This window comes from Meleagris gallopavo, chromosome 1 (assembly GCF_905368555.1).
Source record: "Meleagris gallopavo chromosome 1, MGAL_WU_HG_1.1, whole genome shotgun sequence".
Taxonomy (NCBI): domain Eukaryota; kingdom Metazoa; phylum Chordata; class Aves; order Galliformes; family Phasianidae; genus Meleagris; species Meleagris gallopavo.
Genome location: NC_139404.1, coordinates 53570860 through 53588955, shown reverse-complemented (window position 1 = coordinate 53588955; position 18096 = coordinate 53570860). Strand labels below are relative to the sequence as shown.

At 40.1% G+C, this 18096-nt stretch overlaps 2 protein-coding genes across 5 annotated transcripts in view; one reads left to right on the top strand and one right to left on the bottom strand.

The window, feature by feature from the left end:
- The window catches only part of WASHC4 (WASH complex subunit 4), a 40357-nt gene extending 27292 nt beyond the window's left edge, over positions 1-13065 (top strand). Inside the window, exons 25-34 of one of the 3 annotated variants that reach the window (XM_085227801.1) lie at positions 1723-1857; positions 2630-2738; positions 3456-3522; positions 4489-4575; positions 5055-5202; positions 6759-6855; positions 7292-7488; positions 8674-8773; positions 9913-9988; positions 10701-13065. In XM_085227801.1, coding sequence (XP_085083927.1) covers positions 1723-1857; positions 2630-2738; positions 3456-3522; positions 4489-4575; positions 5055-5202; positions 6759-6855; positions 7292-7488; positions 8674-8773; positions 9913-9980 — 1008 coding nt within the window. In that variant the 3' untranslated portion in view covers positions 9981-9988; positions 10701-13065. Of the gene's footprint in view, positions 1-1722; positions 1858-2629; positions 2739-3455; positions 3523-4488; positions 4576-5054; positions 5203-6758; positions 6856-7291; positions 7489-8673; positions 8774-9912 lie in introns of all 3 variants that reach the window. The other 2 variants (XM_085227809.1, XM_085227792.1) reach the window with 2 other exon arrangements.
- A 30-nt stretch (positions 13066-13095) lies between these two features.
- Positions 13096-18096, bottom strand: part of APPL2 (adaptor protein, phosphotyrosine interacting with PH domain and leucine zipper 2) — a 33003-nt gene continuing 28002 nt past the window's right edge. For both annotated transcript variants that reach the window (XM_085227821.1, XM_085227825.1), the window contains 7 exons: positions 17425-17577; positions 17263-17315; positions 16442-16616; positions 15765-15801; positions 15507-15647; positions 15284-15331; positions 13096-14659 (listed from right to left, as the gene is read on the bottom strand). In XM_085227821.1, the coding sequence (XP_085083947.1) occupies positions 14531-14659; positions 15284-15331; positions 15507-15647; positions 15765-15801; positions 16442-16616; positions 17263-17315; positions 17425-17577 (736 nt within the window). In that variant the 3' untranslated portion in view covers positions 13096-14530. The remainder of the gene's footprint in view (positions 14660-15283; positions 15332-15506; positions 15648-15764; positions 15802-16441; positions 16617-17262; positions 17316-17424; positions 17578-18096) is intronic.

Here is an 18096-nt window from a genome sequence, read left to right as displayed (position 1 = left end):
CTAATTCCTTAAACTGCAAGTTTGTTAGCCTGGAACTGTCTTTTTTCCTCTATTCTCCTCAGGATCCATAATTTCACTAGGACGTGATTGTTGCAAGCCCACACAGCTGCCAATGTTGACTTCTCTAATTAATTGATTTGTGTTGGTAAACAGTGGGTCCAATGATGTTTCTCTTCTGGTTGGGCTATCTCCTGGATTAAGAAAGTATCTGGGACCTGCTCTCCATGAGTCTTCTAGACTGCTTATAGCTTGCTGTGCTGCTTTTCTAGCAGGTATCAGGGTGATTTTGGTATTCAAGAAGGATCAGAGCCTACAACTGTGGTGCTTCCTGTAGCTGATGTGAAAAAGCTTTGTCAGCATCCTCCTCTTGATAGGGGTGGCCCATACTGAGCACTGTCTATGATGTTTCCTTTGGCTTGCCCTCAAATTTTCAGCTATAAGTTCTCAACTGTTCATTGCTGCTTTTCAAAGACAAGTCCGTGAAATCCATTTTTCTTTTTTTCTTTTGCATAAAAGGCAATCTCATCATGTCTCCTTCCTTGCCTGTCCCTTCTGAACAGTTTGTAGTCCTTAATTGCAGTGCTTCGGTTGTTGAAGGATTTGTCTGTCCAGACTTCAGTGACAGCAATTAGATGATAGCTTTCTAGTTACAGTGTCTTCTAGCTCCCCTTATTTGTTACTGATGCTGTGTGTTGGTATGGAGGTGGTTCTGTTAGGCTGTCAACTGTATCCTGTTTTTTAAAGGAGCAAGCCTAAATTTCTCGGAGACATTTGCAAGTGTTTCCCTGTTGGTTCCTAATAGGTCAGCATCCAAAGACTCTAAACTGTTATGCAAAGCTTCACCCCATTCCCTTGCTTAGCTTAGTTGAAAGCTCTCCTTACAAATCTGACCACTTGTTGACAATGTGCTCTTAATCCTTGTGGCCATGTGAATCCCATCAGTTTTCAAGAGACCTGGTTTCTCAAAGGAAGATCTGTGATCACTGAAGCCAAAACCTTGAGCGTGGCACAAGCTATGCAAGTGGTTGTTAGAAACCTTAAGGTTTTCATGCTTCCTTGCACTGTGAGAAGTAACTTCCCTTGCTCTATTCTGTGAATGATTTTGTTTGTGAAATAGTTAATCTTGGGAATTTTGGTCACTCAAAAAACTGTCTTGTTACTTCATTCATTTCTTTGTGATGCAGATTTTGGTGCTTTATTAACTTCAGATCACCAGTAAGGCTGTTTATGCAGACACGAGAAGTAATTGAGATGTGTACGGTGAAAGCGTGCTCTATTTCGTGGTAGAGTACTTTAGAAACTTTTGAGGAAGCAAGAAGGTTTGTCAAGGTGTTGGTACAGATTCCATGAGTTGAATGAAGACACTGAGCATGTGTGATGCCCTTTTCAACTTCAAATGTTTGTATTGTTTCAAAAGGACAGTTTCAGGATATTCCAGATGTAAAATAGTTGGCTGTGAGGGGAGGTCAGCAAACTGAAATAGCTACTGTGTTCCTTGGTCCCTTTGCCCTTTCTGGAGGCCTTCCAGGAAGAGGAATTTTTTCTCTTTCTTTTAGATCAGTGAAATTAGGAAGGTAAATTGAGAATAGCAGATTGAAATAAATTGACAAGTTTCCTACATTATCATAAATACAAGTTACTTTGTAAGCCATAAAACAGAGGTCATTAGAGATGCATGTTGCTTTTACAACTTTCTTGGTTTGACTGTTTATTTTATTCCAGGTCAACTTCACGTATCAGTTCTTGAGGAAAAAGTTTTATATTTTTAGCCAGTTCATGTACGACGAACATATCAAATCCAGGCTTATCAAAGACATCCGATTCTTCAGGGAAGTCAAGGATCAAAATGATCACAAGGTATAGTAATTTTTGAAGACTTGTGAGTAACCTGTCAAAAAAAAAAGTAGTGCTGGTCTTGTGTGCCTGTAGGTACACTGAGCCATAACATTTGAGAACTTTCCTATTATTTATATGTGCGTTTCCAGACGAAATGACAACTTTTTTTCCAAGCAAAATTGAATGTTTTGAATTTCCATGTTTGGGTTGGCTTTGTTTCATTCTATTTTCTCCGTGATTATTTTCTTTACTATGGAATTGGCAAAAATAATTCCGTCAGTGACTTGAAAACAATGATTTGATGCAGTTGTAGTCTGTTGGAGGACCCTAAACTTGAGATGCAAGTAATGTTTAACAATTGTCAGAATCCAAGGTGATGTGAAGATGTAGTGTTTATTCAAATATATCAAGATTTGGATACTAGAGTCTAATTTTCTATGCTGAAAAACTGATTTTTTTTTTTTTTTTTTAAAAACATGAATGTGACATACTTCAGTAAAATATGCTGTCAGGTTCTTTGCGTGTTGAATGCTTATTTCTTCTAGGAGTACTTTCTTATTCACAGCAATGATTCTGTTCCATTCTCCAGATTACAGAAGTGATTTAGTCAAATGATTTTTGCAAACTGTTAGGGATGGGCAATGTATATAATTAAAAAATAAACAACTAAGCTGAAGCTATGGTGTGAGAATGGAATATACTGTAAATACAAATGTATTGATGTGATGAAAAAATAGACTTTTTGTGGAGAGCCAATTCTGACAGTTCTTTACAAATTAATATATTTTTCTAGTATCCGTTTGAAAGAGCAGATAAATTCAACCGAGGCATCAGAAAACTTGGAATAACTCCAGATGGCCAGAGCTACCTTGACCAGTTCAGACAACTCATAAGTCAAATTGGTATGAAATGTTATTTAAAAGAGCGTTATAAATGTTAGTAAGTGGAAACTCTAGACTTCATTGTCTAGTAACTGAACTCTTAGCGCAAGCTAAAATCTAGATACAACTCTAGTCAGATGGAATGGACTTCTCCTGTAACCTGGGAAAATAAATAGTCTCATCTAATTATACAGAAATGGGCCTTGTGTGTCGACACATTTTAGATTAAGGCAACTTGCATAGAAACCTGTTTCCTTTTGGTTTTCCTCTTTATTATGGAAATGACTTCTATCCAGGTTGAGTGTGTTTCCCAGAAAACAAAGCCAAACCTTCTTGTGCTTTTCAGGCAGAGGCTGTGTATCCAGCTGAAGTAACTTTAAGTCACACGTGACACTGTGATAGCTTTTTTGGCCATGGATACTGTTGATGTGTAGGACTGATCAGAACCTGCAAGTGTTTCATGTGCCTGATGGAGAGAATTTGGCCCTTAGGCTGTCATGCAAGTGAACTCAACACAGCTAGATTATGGATTTGGGTTTTAATCCTCTGGACAGATTATTGACATTGGTTTTCAGTGTAATATTTTATTTTGCTTGGTTTTTAAAGCAACTTCTTTGTTGAGACCATGTGGCAACTTACATTTCAGATATTGCAGGAATACTGAAGTGGGTGTATGTTTATGTTTCTCTCTTTAAATAAAGACTAATTCTTTCCCTGTTTTTTTTCTTGTTTTTGAAGGCAATGCTATGGGCTACGTAAGAATGATAAGATCTGGTGGTCTTCACTGCTGCAGCAGTGCAATTAGGTACTTCTGGTTTTTTTTCTTTGCTTCCTATTTTTGCTGATGTTCTTTGAAAAAGTTATCACCCATCTTCATAAATATTTGGTTACATGATACATTTAAGAAGTCCATTTTTATGCCTTTCTTGAAGTGGAATCATCAGAAGTAGAGTCTGAACTCAGACTTAGTCAATCATTGTCATAAAATGCCAAGAGCCCTCAAAATTATATGGAAATACACTGTGAAGGAGCTAACTGCACATGTAAGTCATTAGTAGTAAAAAAAAAAAAAAAAAAAAAAAAAGCAGTAATTACTGACTTATGGCCACAAGTTGTACCAGAAGAGGTTTAGGTTAGACACGAGGAAAAGCTTTTTCTCCTATAGAGTGATCAGACACTGGAATGGCTGCCCCGGGAGGTGGTGGAGTTGCCGTCCCTGGCAGTGTTCAAGAGGTGTCTGGATGATGAGTTACGAGGTATGGGTTTGTTTGTGATAGCAGTGGTAATGAGAAGATGGTTGGACTAGATGATCTTACAGGTTGTTTCCAACCTTGTGATTCTATGATTACTGATGTTAATCACTTCAAGAGGGTGCGTTAAAGGAAAAAATAGGGCTAGACTTGAGGAATTTAAGAATGAAATTAATGTTTGTTTGATGCTTCTTTCCATAGAGTTGTGTGCTTGTATAAGGTCATTGAAAACTAGAGACCATATGTACCAAGGAATAGATTTCTTGCAAATATTAGTAAACTTGTAGTTATCTAGAGTGAGGACTAGGGAGAACAGATGGTAGCCTGGTAAAAGCAGAAGTATAAACAACTTTGTGTGAGTTGAGAAGTGGGCTTAACGGCACTCAGGTAGGAGTATGGCAGAAATGATATCATTTTAAGTAGTTTGAGCCCACAAGATTTTAATTTTATTATAAATTATGGTATATGCTCCAGTGAATGTAACTAGTTGAATGTAATGCTAACAAGCAGTAAGTTTTCAGGTTCGTTCCTGATCTGGAAGATATTGTTAATTTTGAAGAGCTGGTAAAAGAAGAAGGACTCTCAGAAGAAACACAGACAGCAGCGAGGTATCTTAACATCACACTTTGGGGTCTGGGCCAGGGTTGAGAGGAAAGGGTTTTAATTCTAAAGCTGTAAGTGCAACTGTTGGTTGCTTTTGTGTGTGTTAAGTTCAATTAGTTCTGTGCAAAAATGTTGAAAATAGAATAAATGAAGCATACTCTTCCAAAACCAAAAAAGAATATAAAAGTATCACTTGTAGTCCTGTTTCAGAACCTGGTTTCTTGATAATATATTTGATGGCTAACAGGAATTTTTCACTGCATCTGACATCTGTTTCTTGGATATTTAAGGCCTTGGGGAAAATAAGCAATTATTCTATGGGATGTTTTTGTGAAAATAAAATCAAAGTATATGGTGGAAAGTGGCTGTAGAGGTGGGTTGGAATGTTGGGTTGTAGGTATGGCCAAAGGATGACGAGTGGGATTTTACTTAAGTAAAGAAACTTCTAAGAGAAAGCAGGTAACACATTGCTTGTCCTTTGCAGGCAATTGGACTCTGTCCTTAGTGACCTCACACGTAACTTTGCAGAAGGAACGGAGTACTTTAAAATGCTTGTGGATGTATTTGCTCCTGAATTCCGCAGTCCAAAGAATATGCATTTGAGGAACTTCTACATTATTGTTCCCCCACTGGTGAGTATTGTTATTGTGTGTACCAGCACTTCAAAAAAACAAACAAACAAACAAAAAAAGTACAGGTTTGTTTAAATATTTTGAATGAGACTGTCAATGACTACGTTATGCTTTTTTCATAGCATCATAGAATGGCCTGGGTTGAAAACAACCACAGTGATCATCTAGTTTCAACCTCATTGCTGTGGGCAGGGTCGCCAACCGCCAGACCAGGCTGCCCAGAGCCACATCCAGACTGGCCTTGAATGCCTCCAGGGATGGGGCATCCACAACCTCCTTGGGCAACCTGTTCCTGATTATGAATGGAATTGCTTCAATCATGGCTTTGTTAGCATTCATCCATAGCCTCGTGTTTCTTATCTTTACACCTAACATAAAGGGCAACCTTTATGCTAGCACTCAAAAAGTAACTTCAGAAACTTCTTCAGTAAAACTGTGTCCCTTTCTACTGCAATTAAACTTGCCTTTGTTAATGAGTTTTCTTGTGAGTCAAGCTGAACTGAGTGGATGCAGTTCAGTTTGAAGGCCTAAGTGCTCTTAAGAGCTTCATTTCATGGCATGACATCCTATTTGTTGTGGCTTTACCCTGGCAGGCAGCTCAGTGCCATGCAGCTGCTTGCTTATTCCCCACACGGTGGGGTAGGAAAGAGAATTGCAAAGGTAAAAGTGTGAGAACTCATAGATTCAGCTAAAGACATTTCAGTAGGTAGAGCAAAAGCTGTGCACAAAAGCAAAGAAAACAAGGAATTTTTTCACTGCTTCCAGTGGCAAGCAGATATTCAGCCACCTCCAGAAAAGCAGGGCTCATCACACATAACAGTATTTTGGAAAGACAAATAGTATGACTTCAAATGTGTCTCCCTCCTCTTGCTGAGCACGATGCCGTGTGGTGTAGGATATCCCTTTGGTCAGTCTGGGTCAGCTGTCCTGGCTCTTTTTGCACCCCCAGCTCCTTTCTGGCAGTATAAGAAGCCAAAAAGTACTGGGCACTGTTCAGCAACAACTACAATATTGGTGTGTTATCAGCATTATTCATATCCTAAATTCAGAACACAGCACCATAGTTGCTACTAGGAAGAAAACTTAATTCTACTCCAGCTAAAACAAGGGCTGAGAAACTAATTTTCAAATGGCATTGTTCCACATTTTGAACTGTGAGAGAATGAGTACGTCATGGTGGTAGCAATGAGAGATGGGAAAGGGTTAAGACCAAAACTACTACTTTTTTTTCTTCTTGCATGTGGGATTTCCTTCTGATAAGCACAGTTTCAGGAAAATGCTGTCCATTTTACATTTAAAATGTGTTTCAGTGCGGTTAAACTCAGAAGTGTTTTACGTATGCATGTGCAAATGTTTCCCAAAATCTAACCTTGTCCTTTTCTTAGGTTTTTGGGGCTTTTCATACAAAAATGCCTAATGATGGGAAGCACAAATGCCATAGTTTTGGACATTTTGGTCAGCTATGTCTGTATCTAACGACATACGATTATCTTTTTTAAACTTTATAATACTGTTAAGTCTCCTGATGATTCCAAGAGAGCTTCTCACTTTTTCAGACCCTCAATTTTGTAGAGCATTCAATCAGTTGCAAGGAGAAATTGAACAAGAAGAACAAAAGTGGGGCAGCCTTCACTGATGATGGGTTTGCAATGGGTAAGTTTCAGCATGCTGATGGGTCTTCAGGTAAGCAAGTATAACCGATGTTTGCAGGAATAGTTTTCTAATTCTGTGAGTTCCCATTTCCCTTAATTTAAATTTGGACTGCCTTGACTCCAGCACAATGGATTTGTGGGCTGTTTGGCTCAGAATCTCTTTAGCATGGAATAATTAGTTACGACAGCAGGTGGTTTTGTCATAGATGGGTACTCCCTGATTTCTTTCAAAGCTGCAGGCAGTAGATTAGAGTTTATACAAATCTTTGGATATTCTTTATTATGACTTTCTTCCCATTAGATTTAATTTAAAATCAATTGCAGTTTGAATTCTATTTGCATGAGAATTATTGATTAACCTGATCCATTAAAAACACTCTCAAAATGTCTTATAAATTACATGTTGACTTTGGCGTGTGTTTTGTTAATGACTGTAGGTGTGGCTTACATTCTGAAGCTGTTGGATCAGTACCAGGAGTTTGATTCGCTGCACTGGTTCCAGTCTGTTCGAGAGAAGTATGTGAAGGAAATAAGAGCAGTAGCTAAGCAACAGAACGTGCAGTCAATTAATCAAGATGAAAAACTGCTACAAACTATGAACCTTACCCACAAGCGACTGGAAGTTTGCTTACAGGTAGAGCTCGGGTCTGCTTCTGTTCTGTGTCAGTGCAGTTCTGGTAGCTATTTTGTGAAGGAGCTTATCGAGAATAAATAACATTAAGACACATAAAGCACTGCCTAGAAAAACAATGCAAAAAATGAGCATGAAGACTCAGGTGGTGTGCTGTCTGAAGGGGATGGCATAGAATCATAGAATGGCCTGGGTTGAAAAGGACCACAATGATCCCCTAGTTTCAACCCCCTGCTATGTGCAGGGTCACCAGCCACCAGACCAGGCTGCCCAGAGCCACATCCAGCCTGGCCTTGAATGCCTCCAGGGATGGGGCATCCACAGCCTCCTTGGGCAACCTGTTCCATTGTGTCACCACCCTCTGAGTGAAAAACTTCCTCCTAATATTTAACCTAAACCTCCCCTGTATCAGTTTAAAACCATTCTCCCTTGTCCTATCACTATCCACCTCGTAAGCAGCCATTCCCCTTCCTGTTTATATGCTCCCTTCAAGTGCTGGAAGGCCACAAAGTCATAAGCGTTTCTGATGTTTGTGTGAGTCAGGAGTTCAAGGTGGTTGGCTGGAAGTCTTTGTCTGCTAGACAGAACTCTTAATGCAACTGAAACCTTTATGTTTAGGTAGGAGAGAATGTTGTAGGGAAATCTTTGTTACAAGAAACACCGTGAACCAAATTTCTTGGGTGTGAATTCTGAGTTCATGTGATGCACACCAGTTGTCAAACAGAAGAACAAAGATGTATTTGAATATTTAGGTTCAACTGAAGTGTAAATGCTTCCTGTCTCTCTCCTTTGCTTTTGATTTGAGGGGGCTGTGGGACACATCTGCAGGCGTTTGTTTATGAATAGTTACTGCTTGGTCAGTAACTGAGCGTGCGGCTGTTTGAATTATTGGGTTGCATGGGCTTTGCTTCTGTGGGCAAACAGTTCCACGTTTTCACTGTGGCTGCAAACCTCACACTCGGCCTCAGTAGCATACATATTGCAGTGATGCTGCTTTACTTAAATTACTCTTAAAAGTTTCTGGCTGACTTGTGTCCTGTAAGATGGGTGTAAGTGGGGTATGAGTGGGAAATGATTGTGATACCGACATCTAATTGCTTTTGTTGCTTCTGAACAATCACATTGATTTGTATGTGAATTCATTGTTGTGATAACACTGACACTCCTCTTCTGTATCTTTTTACTTAGGAATTTGAACTCCTTTATTTTTCGTTAAGTAGTGCAAGAATATTTTTCAGAGCAGATAAAACTGCAGCAGAAGAAAACCAGGAAAAGAAAGAAAGAGAAGGTGAGTGAATATTGCATATGGAGTGCTTTGATTCTTGAAGGTGTGTTTTGTAGGGCAGATGCTTTCTTCCGTAGCCACTTCCTTGCTATTGGCTTGAATCAGTATTCCTGAGGGAGTTTTATAGGGTTGAGGATAATTAAGGAGTTGAGAACACCTCACTGAGACCTTCTTTGGAAAAGTGAAACTTCAAACTGGATTTCTGAGAACAAAAGTTGAGAGCAGGGAGAACTGCACACTTGCAGTAATATTAAATTCAGTGACTTCAGCATCATACTTACCCACTTCATTCCTGACTTTGTTAATGACAGCCTTTTCTGCAAAACCTTTGCTGATGTGAAATATAAACTAGTGTTTCTCAGCTGTCATTTGGCAGCTGTTTTTCACTTTATGTAGACACATAATGCAAATACTACATGCATGATTTCTGTATGTTTAATGTTTATAAAGTGTTTTGGTCTACCATTGAGTTACATTCCAAGGGTGAGATCTCCATCTGTGCTATGGTTTCTTGACTTGGGCATCGTGGGAATTTGACACGTTGAGTGCATGCCCATGTATGTTCCTTCATGAATTATGGGAAACTTCCCTGAGTATGGGAAAACTATCCTCCAAGAAATGAGAGGAGTAAGATGTAGAAGTGCAGTTCAGTCACAAGTTGCTTAGAGTCTTGGGTTCTCATGGCTGAATGTAGCTGTATGATAAAGAATGGAATTGGCAAATAGTTTTTCTCTGTAGTTCTGACAGTGATGTAAATCATGGTTACCTCCCAGATCACCGAGCCAAAGCAGTTTGCAAAGAAGGAGGTCTTCAGTGTGGATTTATACTTTATGTTTGTGGAGTTTCTCAAATAACTGTCCTACTCAAAAAGCCATCTCGGAGCATTGTGGTAACGCTAGATATATGCCTTGGCTTCTTCAGGAGAACATTTGTAGGACTGCAGTTACTTGTACCTCTCACCCCAAACATGGATTTCTCCATAGGGCAGGGATCCTTTGTGCTGCGAGGGCAGTTAGCATATGTGGTACAGTGTATCAAATGTTTTGTGACATCAGCATGCTATACATAGGCTAAGATCTTGTTCTTACTGCCTTTAGTAAAATCTTAACTGTAATCCATGTCTCCAATTTCTGTTTTTATAGAAGAATCTGTTAAAGCAAGCAATGGAGATCTTTCCAACTCTACGCCTGCAGATCCTGTTGTGAAATGATGTGGCTGGTAGGGGGTGATAATTACTTACTCGAATAACTATCTCTAACACTCTGGAGGGGTAAAAGCTCTTCATTTGACTTTTTCTATTAAACCTAGCAGAAAATGTACAATAGTATACTAGCACCCAGTTGGGCTAGGTCTGTGTTTGTTTGTTTTCCCTATAGAAACTTCTATTTTTCAGGAGTTATTTATTTACGTTACTAACAGCACTTTCTCAAGATTGAAAATAACTACATAAAATATAGCTTGGAGGTAATTATTTTAAATTACACTTGTGCATATCTAAGAAAAAAAATCTTTAATTTTTAGATGCTTGCTTGCATCTCTAACAAAACATTAAAAAAAAAAAAAGACACGTGCATCTCATCAACCAGAAGAAGAAGATCAAAGGAAGATGCGTTGCTTATCTGTTGTCCAGATGTTTATGCGCTCCTTTTGTATTTAATGTAGTCACAAATTACACTGTAGCTGTAACAGTGTAGGTTGTGAATGTATGTTAAAGCTATTACACAAAATGGCAGTTCTCATGAACGTGTGTTTTTTTTTCTACGAAACTTTATTATTAGCATGTTATTTTCACTCTGGAATCAGGGTCCTGCCAGGCGTTTATCTTCCCCTGTTCTTTTTTCCTCCCATATTACAGAAAGGGAAAAGCAGAAAAATTAATGTAATAAACTATTTTTTCACTTCATGCTGAACGTCTGATTTGCATCCACAGAAGTAAGGAAATCAGGAGCCAAGACAGAACCAGAATCAGCTCTTCCTTCCATGACCAGACACTGTGTGATGGGTGTCTGTGACTATTAAGTGATCTTACACTTCATGAATATGTTGTGCCTAACTGCAAGTTTCAGCCTCAACCCCGTCTTTCTCAGCCTTTGTAGGTCCATTGCACTCTGTGTTGTTAATACAGTCTTAGTTTCCTGATTATTAACAATAATTGCACTGCACGCTTCAGAAGCTGCTGAACACTGTGAGAACTGTGTGTAAAATTTAACATCTGTTAATGCCTGTGAGCAGAGGTTCTTAGATTGTGCAAGAGTTGCTCAGATTCCTGACGTAAGTAGCTCGAGTTAGCTTAACAGTGAATTCTGAATTCCACTTCCATTGAAAGACTTAGTTGTGTTTTAATCTCCTGGAATATAAAACACTTTGAGGTTTTACTAGCTAGAATAAACTACTTTAGTCAGTCTGAGAATTATTTTTTGTTTTTTTTGGCCCTCTTAACTGTACTTAATTGACAGTCTTTTTCATCTCTTCTAATTAGAAAAAAGGTGTTGTTTTAATACAAATGGCTCAAATTGTTCCACCTGCTCTTTGGCCATGGGTTGGCTAAGACAATTCCTGGCAGGCTTTGATTCATCCTTTCCTGCCAGTGAGTTCAGCATTTAGAGAACTGGGGCAAACGTTTTGGTTGCAACTGGACAGAGGGGCTGATAAGAAAGTCCTTTCATTGGTTCTGAAAACTTGACACAGAAGCTTTGTAAGCTGTTTAAATCGGCTGGCCTTGTTCATATTTTTGTTAAAACTGCAGAGACTGCCCTAACTAATGCTGCATTGCTTCATTTTGCTTTTTTTTGGTCATAATTTACGTGCACTTTCTTTTTTGACCAAGCGGTGCCTGCACTGAATGGTTGGAGTAGGGTAGCTGAGAACAGCAGCAGTCTCAGTGCTTCTGCTGATTGCCATCATGTTGCAGTAGCAACGTATGCATTTCCATATCCTTGTCTCATCTCAAGTCATGTAAGCTCCAGTTCTTCTCTAGCAATGGCAGAACCACGCAGAGCAGAGCACTTGTTCTCCTTCAGGATGGATGTGCTAGGTAGTTAGATGCAGTCAAGCCATGACCTGTGCTCTAATTATTGAAGTCCACATTTGTATTTTCCCTTCTATGATTTTTGGACCGATGGGATCTCAGTTAAGTAACACTCTGCAATTCGTTATGTGTGGTGAACCAACTCATGTCATTCTGGTGATGGAAATTCTACAGGAAAGACAAAAGCCTATTTTTATAGAACTCCAGTGGATGGTGGGACCTGAATGTATACTCTGTGGCAAAAGTATATACATTCATATGAATATGTGCAGTGATAATAGAGCTATTCTTGCTAATAGAGGATTGTAGTTTATTATAGTTACATTCTATTGTCATGTAGCAGCATATATATATGCAGAAAGCTTTTGTTACCTGAAATATGAACGAGATGGTCCTGGTTTGGGATGGTGCTCCTGTGTCAGTGAGTCACCACTAAATCCTCCTCCCAACCCCTGCCCAACTACCTGGAAGGGGTGCAGAATTCTTGTGGTGCTATTTTCATTGCCTTTACCCTCCTGCTCTGATTATAGGAACAAAATGGAACCCAGCGGGTTGGCTGGAGATGAGAATGGATCTAAAAAGAAAAAAATAATGAAATTCTCTAAATGAATCGGAACTTTGCTGCTCACTGGAAATTCCCAGAGGTGATGAAGGGAGGATGATAAGTTTGCTGCAGGGACGTAAAATGAATCTCTATTATTTTCCTTCAAGGCAGGCACAGAACAGGCTGAAGGAGTCTGCCTTCCTGAGGAGGCAGCTGCCACCGCAGCCCCTTTGTGCTTTGTCCTGGGCCAGGGCTGCTGGGGGCAGAAGTGGTGGCAGTGGCTCCCCTGGTGGCCTTGCAGTCTGTTTGTGATGGAGCTGGGCCCTTTTATGCCACAAGCCATAGGGCTCCAAAGGGGATGCAGAGCACAGCTGATGCCCAGAATCGCGTTCACCCTGAGGTCAAAAGGCGTTGGTCACTGGTGGTGTAGAGGGTGCTGGTCCCAGCAGCCCTGTGCTTCACTGGGTTATGTCACTGGGTTGCTTTGCTCGGAGGGTAGGTTCTAGAGGTCCTAATGAAGTCTGTAATTAGAAGTAAATGAGTTTTCATCGGATGTCTGTCAACAACAGCTATTTTCAGCTTCTCAGGTACAAAGGACCAAATGTAACCATGTTTCCTAACTCACTGTACAAAAGGGTATTTTGTTACCTCAGTCTCTTTGGTGTGTGGGTAGAGTACCTAATGTACATAAAACTGTTAATAAATGTAATTTTCAGAACCTCACTCTTAGTGTCTTCAGTAACAGGACTGCAGGAGGGTTTAATTTCTTTAATATGACAGCTTCAACTTTTATTGAGGAAGGAATGCTTGTGTCAGTTACCGGCAGTTTTCTTCCATGGTTCTTACAAACAGTCAGCAAACCAGCTCAATGAATTTATTACATGTCAAACACTGCAAGCTGTACTCATCCAGCTGCCCTAGCACAGATTGCTTACAGAAAACCTACATTCCTATTAAGTGCTTGAGATGAGTCAAATTCAGTTGCAAGTTTTCAGCTGTTTGTTCCATCTTGACTACTATAAACCATGCCCCATACGGCCTCCCCCACCCCTCTCTTCAGTAACTCCCATTTATTTGTTTGTTCTTGCCAAGTACAGCTTCTCACATCTTCAGGTTAAGCTGGAAGGAAAAAAGAAAATCTAAACTTTTTAGCTGGTATGTATGGCTTCTAACATCAGGAATGTGCAGTGAAACTAGTCTGTGTGCTGCAGCCTGCTCGTCTAGCATTTTATTGCTCAGCTTCTGAAAACTGAAGATTGCTGGTAGGCTCCAATGCTTCATGCCACCATCACGTTAAGAATACAAAGAACTCTTTATTATAAAATTACTCGTCCTACAAGTTGTCTCCGCAACTTCTCTTAATTTTAAGATCCCTAAGCATAGGAAAAAAACCGCACTCGGCCACTGTGCCCCACTGCTGACTGCCTCTGATGCCTGCATGTACTTCCAGCAGTAAACCAAGGGGGTGCGTTCTGCCCATTATTAAATGATGGCATGTGAATGCGGTCCCCGTAAAGGTAAGAGTAGGCACTTGGATTTGTTTTGTAAGCTTATTCCAGGAGCAATATAAAAATAGATTATATTAATAGGAAAAAATTTAGTGTTTAACAAATTGCTCTGTAAATAGGCTAGCACGAAAGATAAATCTTGTTACGCTTAAAACTAGACTAAAAATAACTTCATCTGAAAATAAAGTAAATAGTGCATTTTAAACCTTCATTCAGATGCACATAATCATGCAAACTATAAAAACTGACTACAGGAAGAAGTTAGGCCTGATGCATTTCCTAAAGGAGCTGACAGCTTACAACTCGTGCTCGTTCCAGCAGCAGTGAAGGCTGCTCCCTGTGAGCCTGCGGAAGTGACGTTAACCCTTTGTGGCTGACAGCTGTGCTGTCTGAGCTGCCAGCAGCAAGGGGCTCATGCTGGAACATTGCCTAAGATTGCCAGTGTCCCAGGCCCACCTCTGCACTACACATTCACAAAAGTAAAAATTTCCAAAGGCCAAAGTTTTGCTGCTGTTCGCTGCAAAGCCCAAGGAACCTCCGCAAAGATGCTGCCATCCCCCTAGCGGGTGCCGGAAGCTGTGGCCTCACGTGTGCACAGATGATTTAAAAACAGAGATTCTTGGACAGTCTCCCAGCTTTTCCTTGCTTCCATACAGGCTAGAGGAAACAACAAGAGTTCTTCATGCTTCTGACTCCTCTCCTTCTTCACGTGTGGCTCCATCCTCTTCTGACTGATCGTTCAGCAGCACAAACTTCCCATCGTTTGTGAAGGGCACAGATTTCATCAGCTGAGCTAATGCTTCTGGGTCCTGACGGAAAACAAAAGTTCAGTAGGCAAAAGCAATCTTTTAGAGGAGCACCTTTTCTCCAGCACATGTTAATGCTTTGCAACTTGAGGTTTTTGTGTTGGTTGGTTTTTTTTTTTTTTTTTTTTCCTTTTGACAAGATTTAACCTAAAGGTTTTAATGGGAATAATTCTGGCTTAAGGTTTTGAAACATAATCCGTTTCAGCAGAACAACTCTTAGGTAAGTAAAAATGTCATTATTTTGAGCCTTATGCTTTTCTTACCTGCCACTGCTATAATTACTGACAAACAAGGAGAAAAAAAATTAAAAAACCCAGTTCTTATTTAGTGTGCTTACTGCAACGTGACTAAAAGCTCATTCCCACAACTTGTTCTATAGTTGCAGTGGTGAAAACATGCAGGAAACCTTACTGCAGTGGTGTCACATCTTTACATGAATGTGTTCATACAACAGGCTGGGTAACATTGGCATTTATTCTAAATGGAAAACCTTCATTATTTTTTTTTTTCCCTCCCTAAAGGAGAAAAGAATGGGAGTTCTAACTTAGAAGTGAAACAGTAATGAGTGGAAAAAGCAGAAAAACATGCAGCAAAACAAGCAGGTCTGTGAGGAATCACTATGCTTACCTTCTGGGCCTCTGCAATTTCTTTTCCCAAGCTAATGGCATAGCAGATCTGAAATCAGAAATGTGGGTCAAGTTCAGCTTTTTGTTATTGGCTTTGCTGCTTAATCAGGGTTAAAACAGGAGTATCAATGCAAACTTAAATAGGGGTGTAAAAGGAGAGGCAGAATACTACTTCACTGTAGTATTACATAGAAATAAAGTATTTTAACAAACATTATGCAAACCTTTTCTCCTTCTGTGTTGCTCTCAAAAACATATGCACTCATGGATTCTTCTCCTGGGATCTCACGGAGGTGGACCACAAAACCAATCAGTCTCTTGTTATCCTGATGAGCAGCAAACTGAGTCACAGTGGCAAGTTCAAACTGGAAAATTGTAATAAAAGCCTTTTTTAATCGGCATGTAGCTGGCTTGGTCAAGAGCTCAGGGTCACGGGCCTAAGCATTCAATGCTGTGATAGAAAACCAGACAAAGTTACTTACACTGGCTCGTGTAACTTGCGTTTGAGGATCTATTAATCTGTAATTACATGTAGGGGAAAAAAAGATGTTTTTAGAGCAATTCTTATTGGTAACATCCAGGTGCTTTATAATTATAAGGCAATCACTCTATCAGTTTTATTGGTGAGGAAACATATGCATGGAATCAAATGTTTTATTGCGATTTCAAGTCAGTCAATGGCAAAGTTTAACTCCAGACCAACTCCCAGCTGTATAATTTGTTGGTCACATCGACCTTTGGAATCACCAGTTTGATGAGCATCCAATGGGCACAAGCTAACGCTGTATGTGTGCTACGAACGTGTGCTCCAGTTGAAGTCTTGTCCAAACATACTCTATAGTGACACTACTGACAACAGGACAGAGCAGTGCTCTTCTGCTGTTATTAGATGTAAGGTAAGAGAATCTTTCAGTGCTTTTTTTTTTTTTTTTTCTTTCCCCATTGTATTTGTAGGATTTTACAGCCCCACAGCCCCCTCTACATTTTGGCAGGATGTTCTTAGAACTGAAGTCAGGAGGATATCCTTTAAAGTGAAGTCAATCTCTGGGTGTCTCTCCCTTGAAGGTGCATTTCTTGGAGTGGCAAAAAATCCTCACCCCAAGTTTCATGAAGAAAACACCATACTGATAAGGGATAAGCAATGAAGATTTTGCAGTACCTCAGGTTCTTGCTGGTGACCATGAGATGAGACTCAGTCATACGGAATATGTTATGGATCGCACGAGCAGCTAACACTTGTCTCATGGCTTCATAAATCACCTCGCTTGTGTTGTCTGACTGAACAGCCATGGATCCTAAAAACCGAACGACGAACATCTGCTGCAAGAGTGAATCTGGAAGATAAAAGGCATAACTTCTTTCACTGTGCTACTTCCATTTCCTAGTAGTAGGAAATATCAATGGAGTTACTTCCTTTCCCCTTGGAGAGATAAACACGTAGGTGTTGATTGCCTTCTATGGGCCAGATCTTGCTCTGTCCCAGTTTTAAGCTGCTTCAAGTGGCAGCATCACAAAGAATGCTACACTTCAGCTGTGCTATGGCAGTCCAGCTGAGACACAGCAGGCACAGGGCATTGCTGTCAGTCTGAGACACTGGGCACTGCACACTCCCATGTCCTGCAGCGGCTCAAGGTGCTGCTGTTGCTGATGGTGTAGAGGTGCCTGCTTCTCATAGCCCCTCTGTGAGCCATCCTACTTTGCAATGGGCCAGCAGATCTAAGAAGACCAAATCTTTTTGCCTGTAAGCTTTTGAAATAAACTTAATTTCCAATACAGCTTGGACTGTCGAAGAAGGATGTGCTTGGATTCACAGGCAGCGATATTTAATAGACAGGCTTCTGTAACACAATCAGCTTCAACTATACTATGGGTTGCTGCTCCTACTCCATGATGCCAGGTGCTTTCATTAAGAGACACTGGAGAGGGCTGAATTAAGCCTGAGATCATGGCTGCTTTTATCTGGGAAAATGAAGCACTGACCTTCCTCCTCATCTTTGCTACCGTCTTCAGACTCCCCAAATGGATTTGCACGCCTGTGAAAGAAGAATGAAAGCTATCATGATAGATTCTGGTCTGTAACACCTGATACTCCCCTCCAAAAATCACTCTGCAAAGGTGAGAAATCACCATCTCTGACCTTACCTGCCACCTCTGTTCTGGTCCAGGAATTCTGTGGCAGGCAGTACAATATCAAACTGAATTGGTGTTCCAAGAGCAATAAGTTGCGTGGAGTCCTGAATGCCAACTGATTCACTGGGAGTTGTTTTACCATTATCTGTATTCTTTACATTCTGGCTAAAATTAAAAGGAGGGAAAAAAAAATTTAATCAGTGATACCTGACACCACATCTGTGCTTTGGAAGGGAGACAAGATTATCCCAAGATCCAAAGTGGATTGAAGCAGTATTCATTGATATAAACAATTACTGAGGTCTAAAGTAAAATCTGTCCTATTTTTTATAGCTACAATTATTTAGAAACAAATAGAATTGTTGGTATATTAAACGCTAATGCGGATCAACTTTATGTGGACTGACTGCCAGGAACATGCTGCTGTTTGCCTCCCTGCCCTCTGGTGGCCATATTTGCAGTCTGGTGACCAGTTCAAACAGAAGAGACCTGGAATTGTTTCTGAACATGCAAATCCTGGCCAGTCTTTGAGATCTTATATGGCCACAAGCAATGTGATAGTTAAGAAGTGTCACATACAGATCTCTTCCTGCATTTTCTTCAAAGATTGATTGACTGACTTGAATGAGCACATGAGAACAACAGTAATTATTTTGACAGCACAGTGAGGCATCCTCCTGTGAC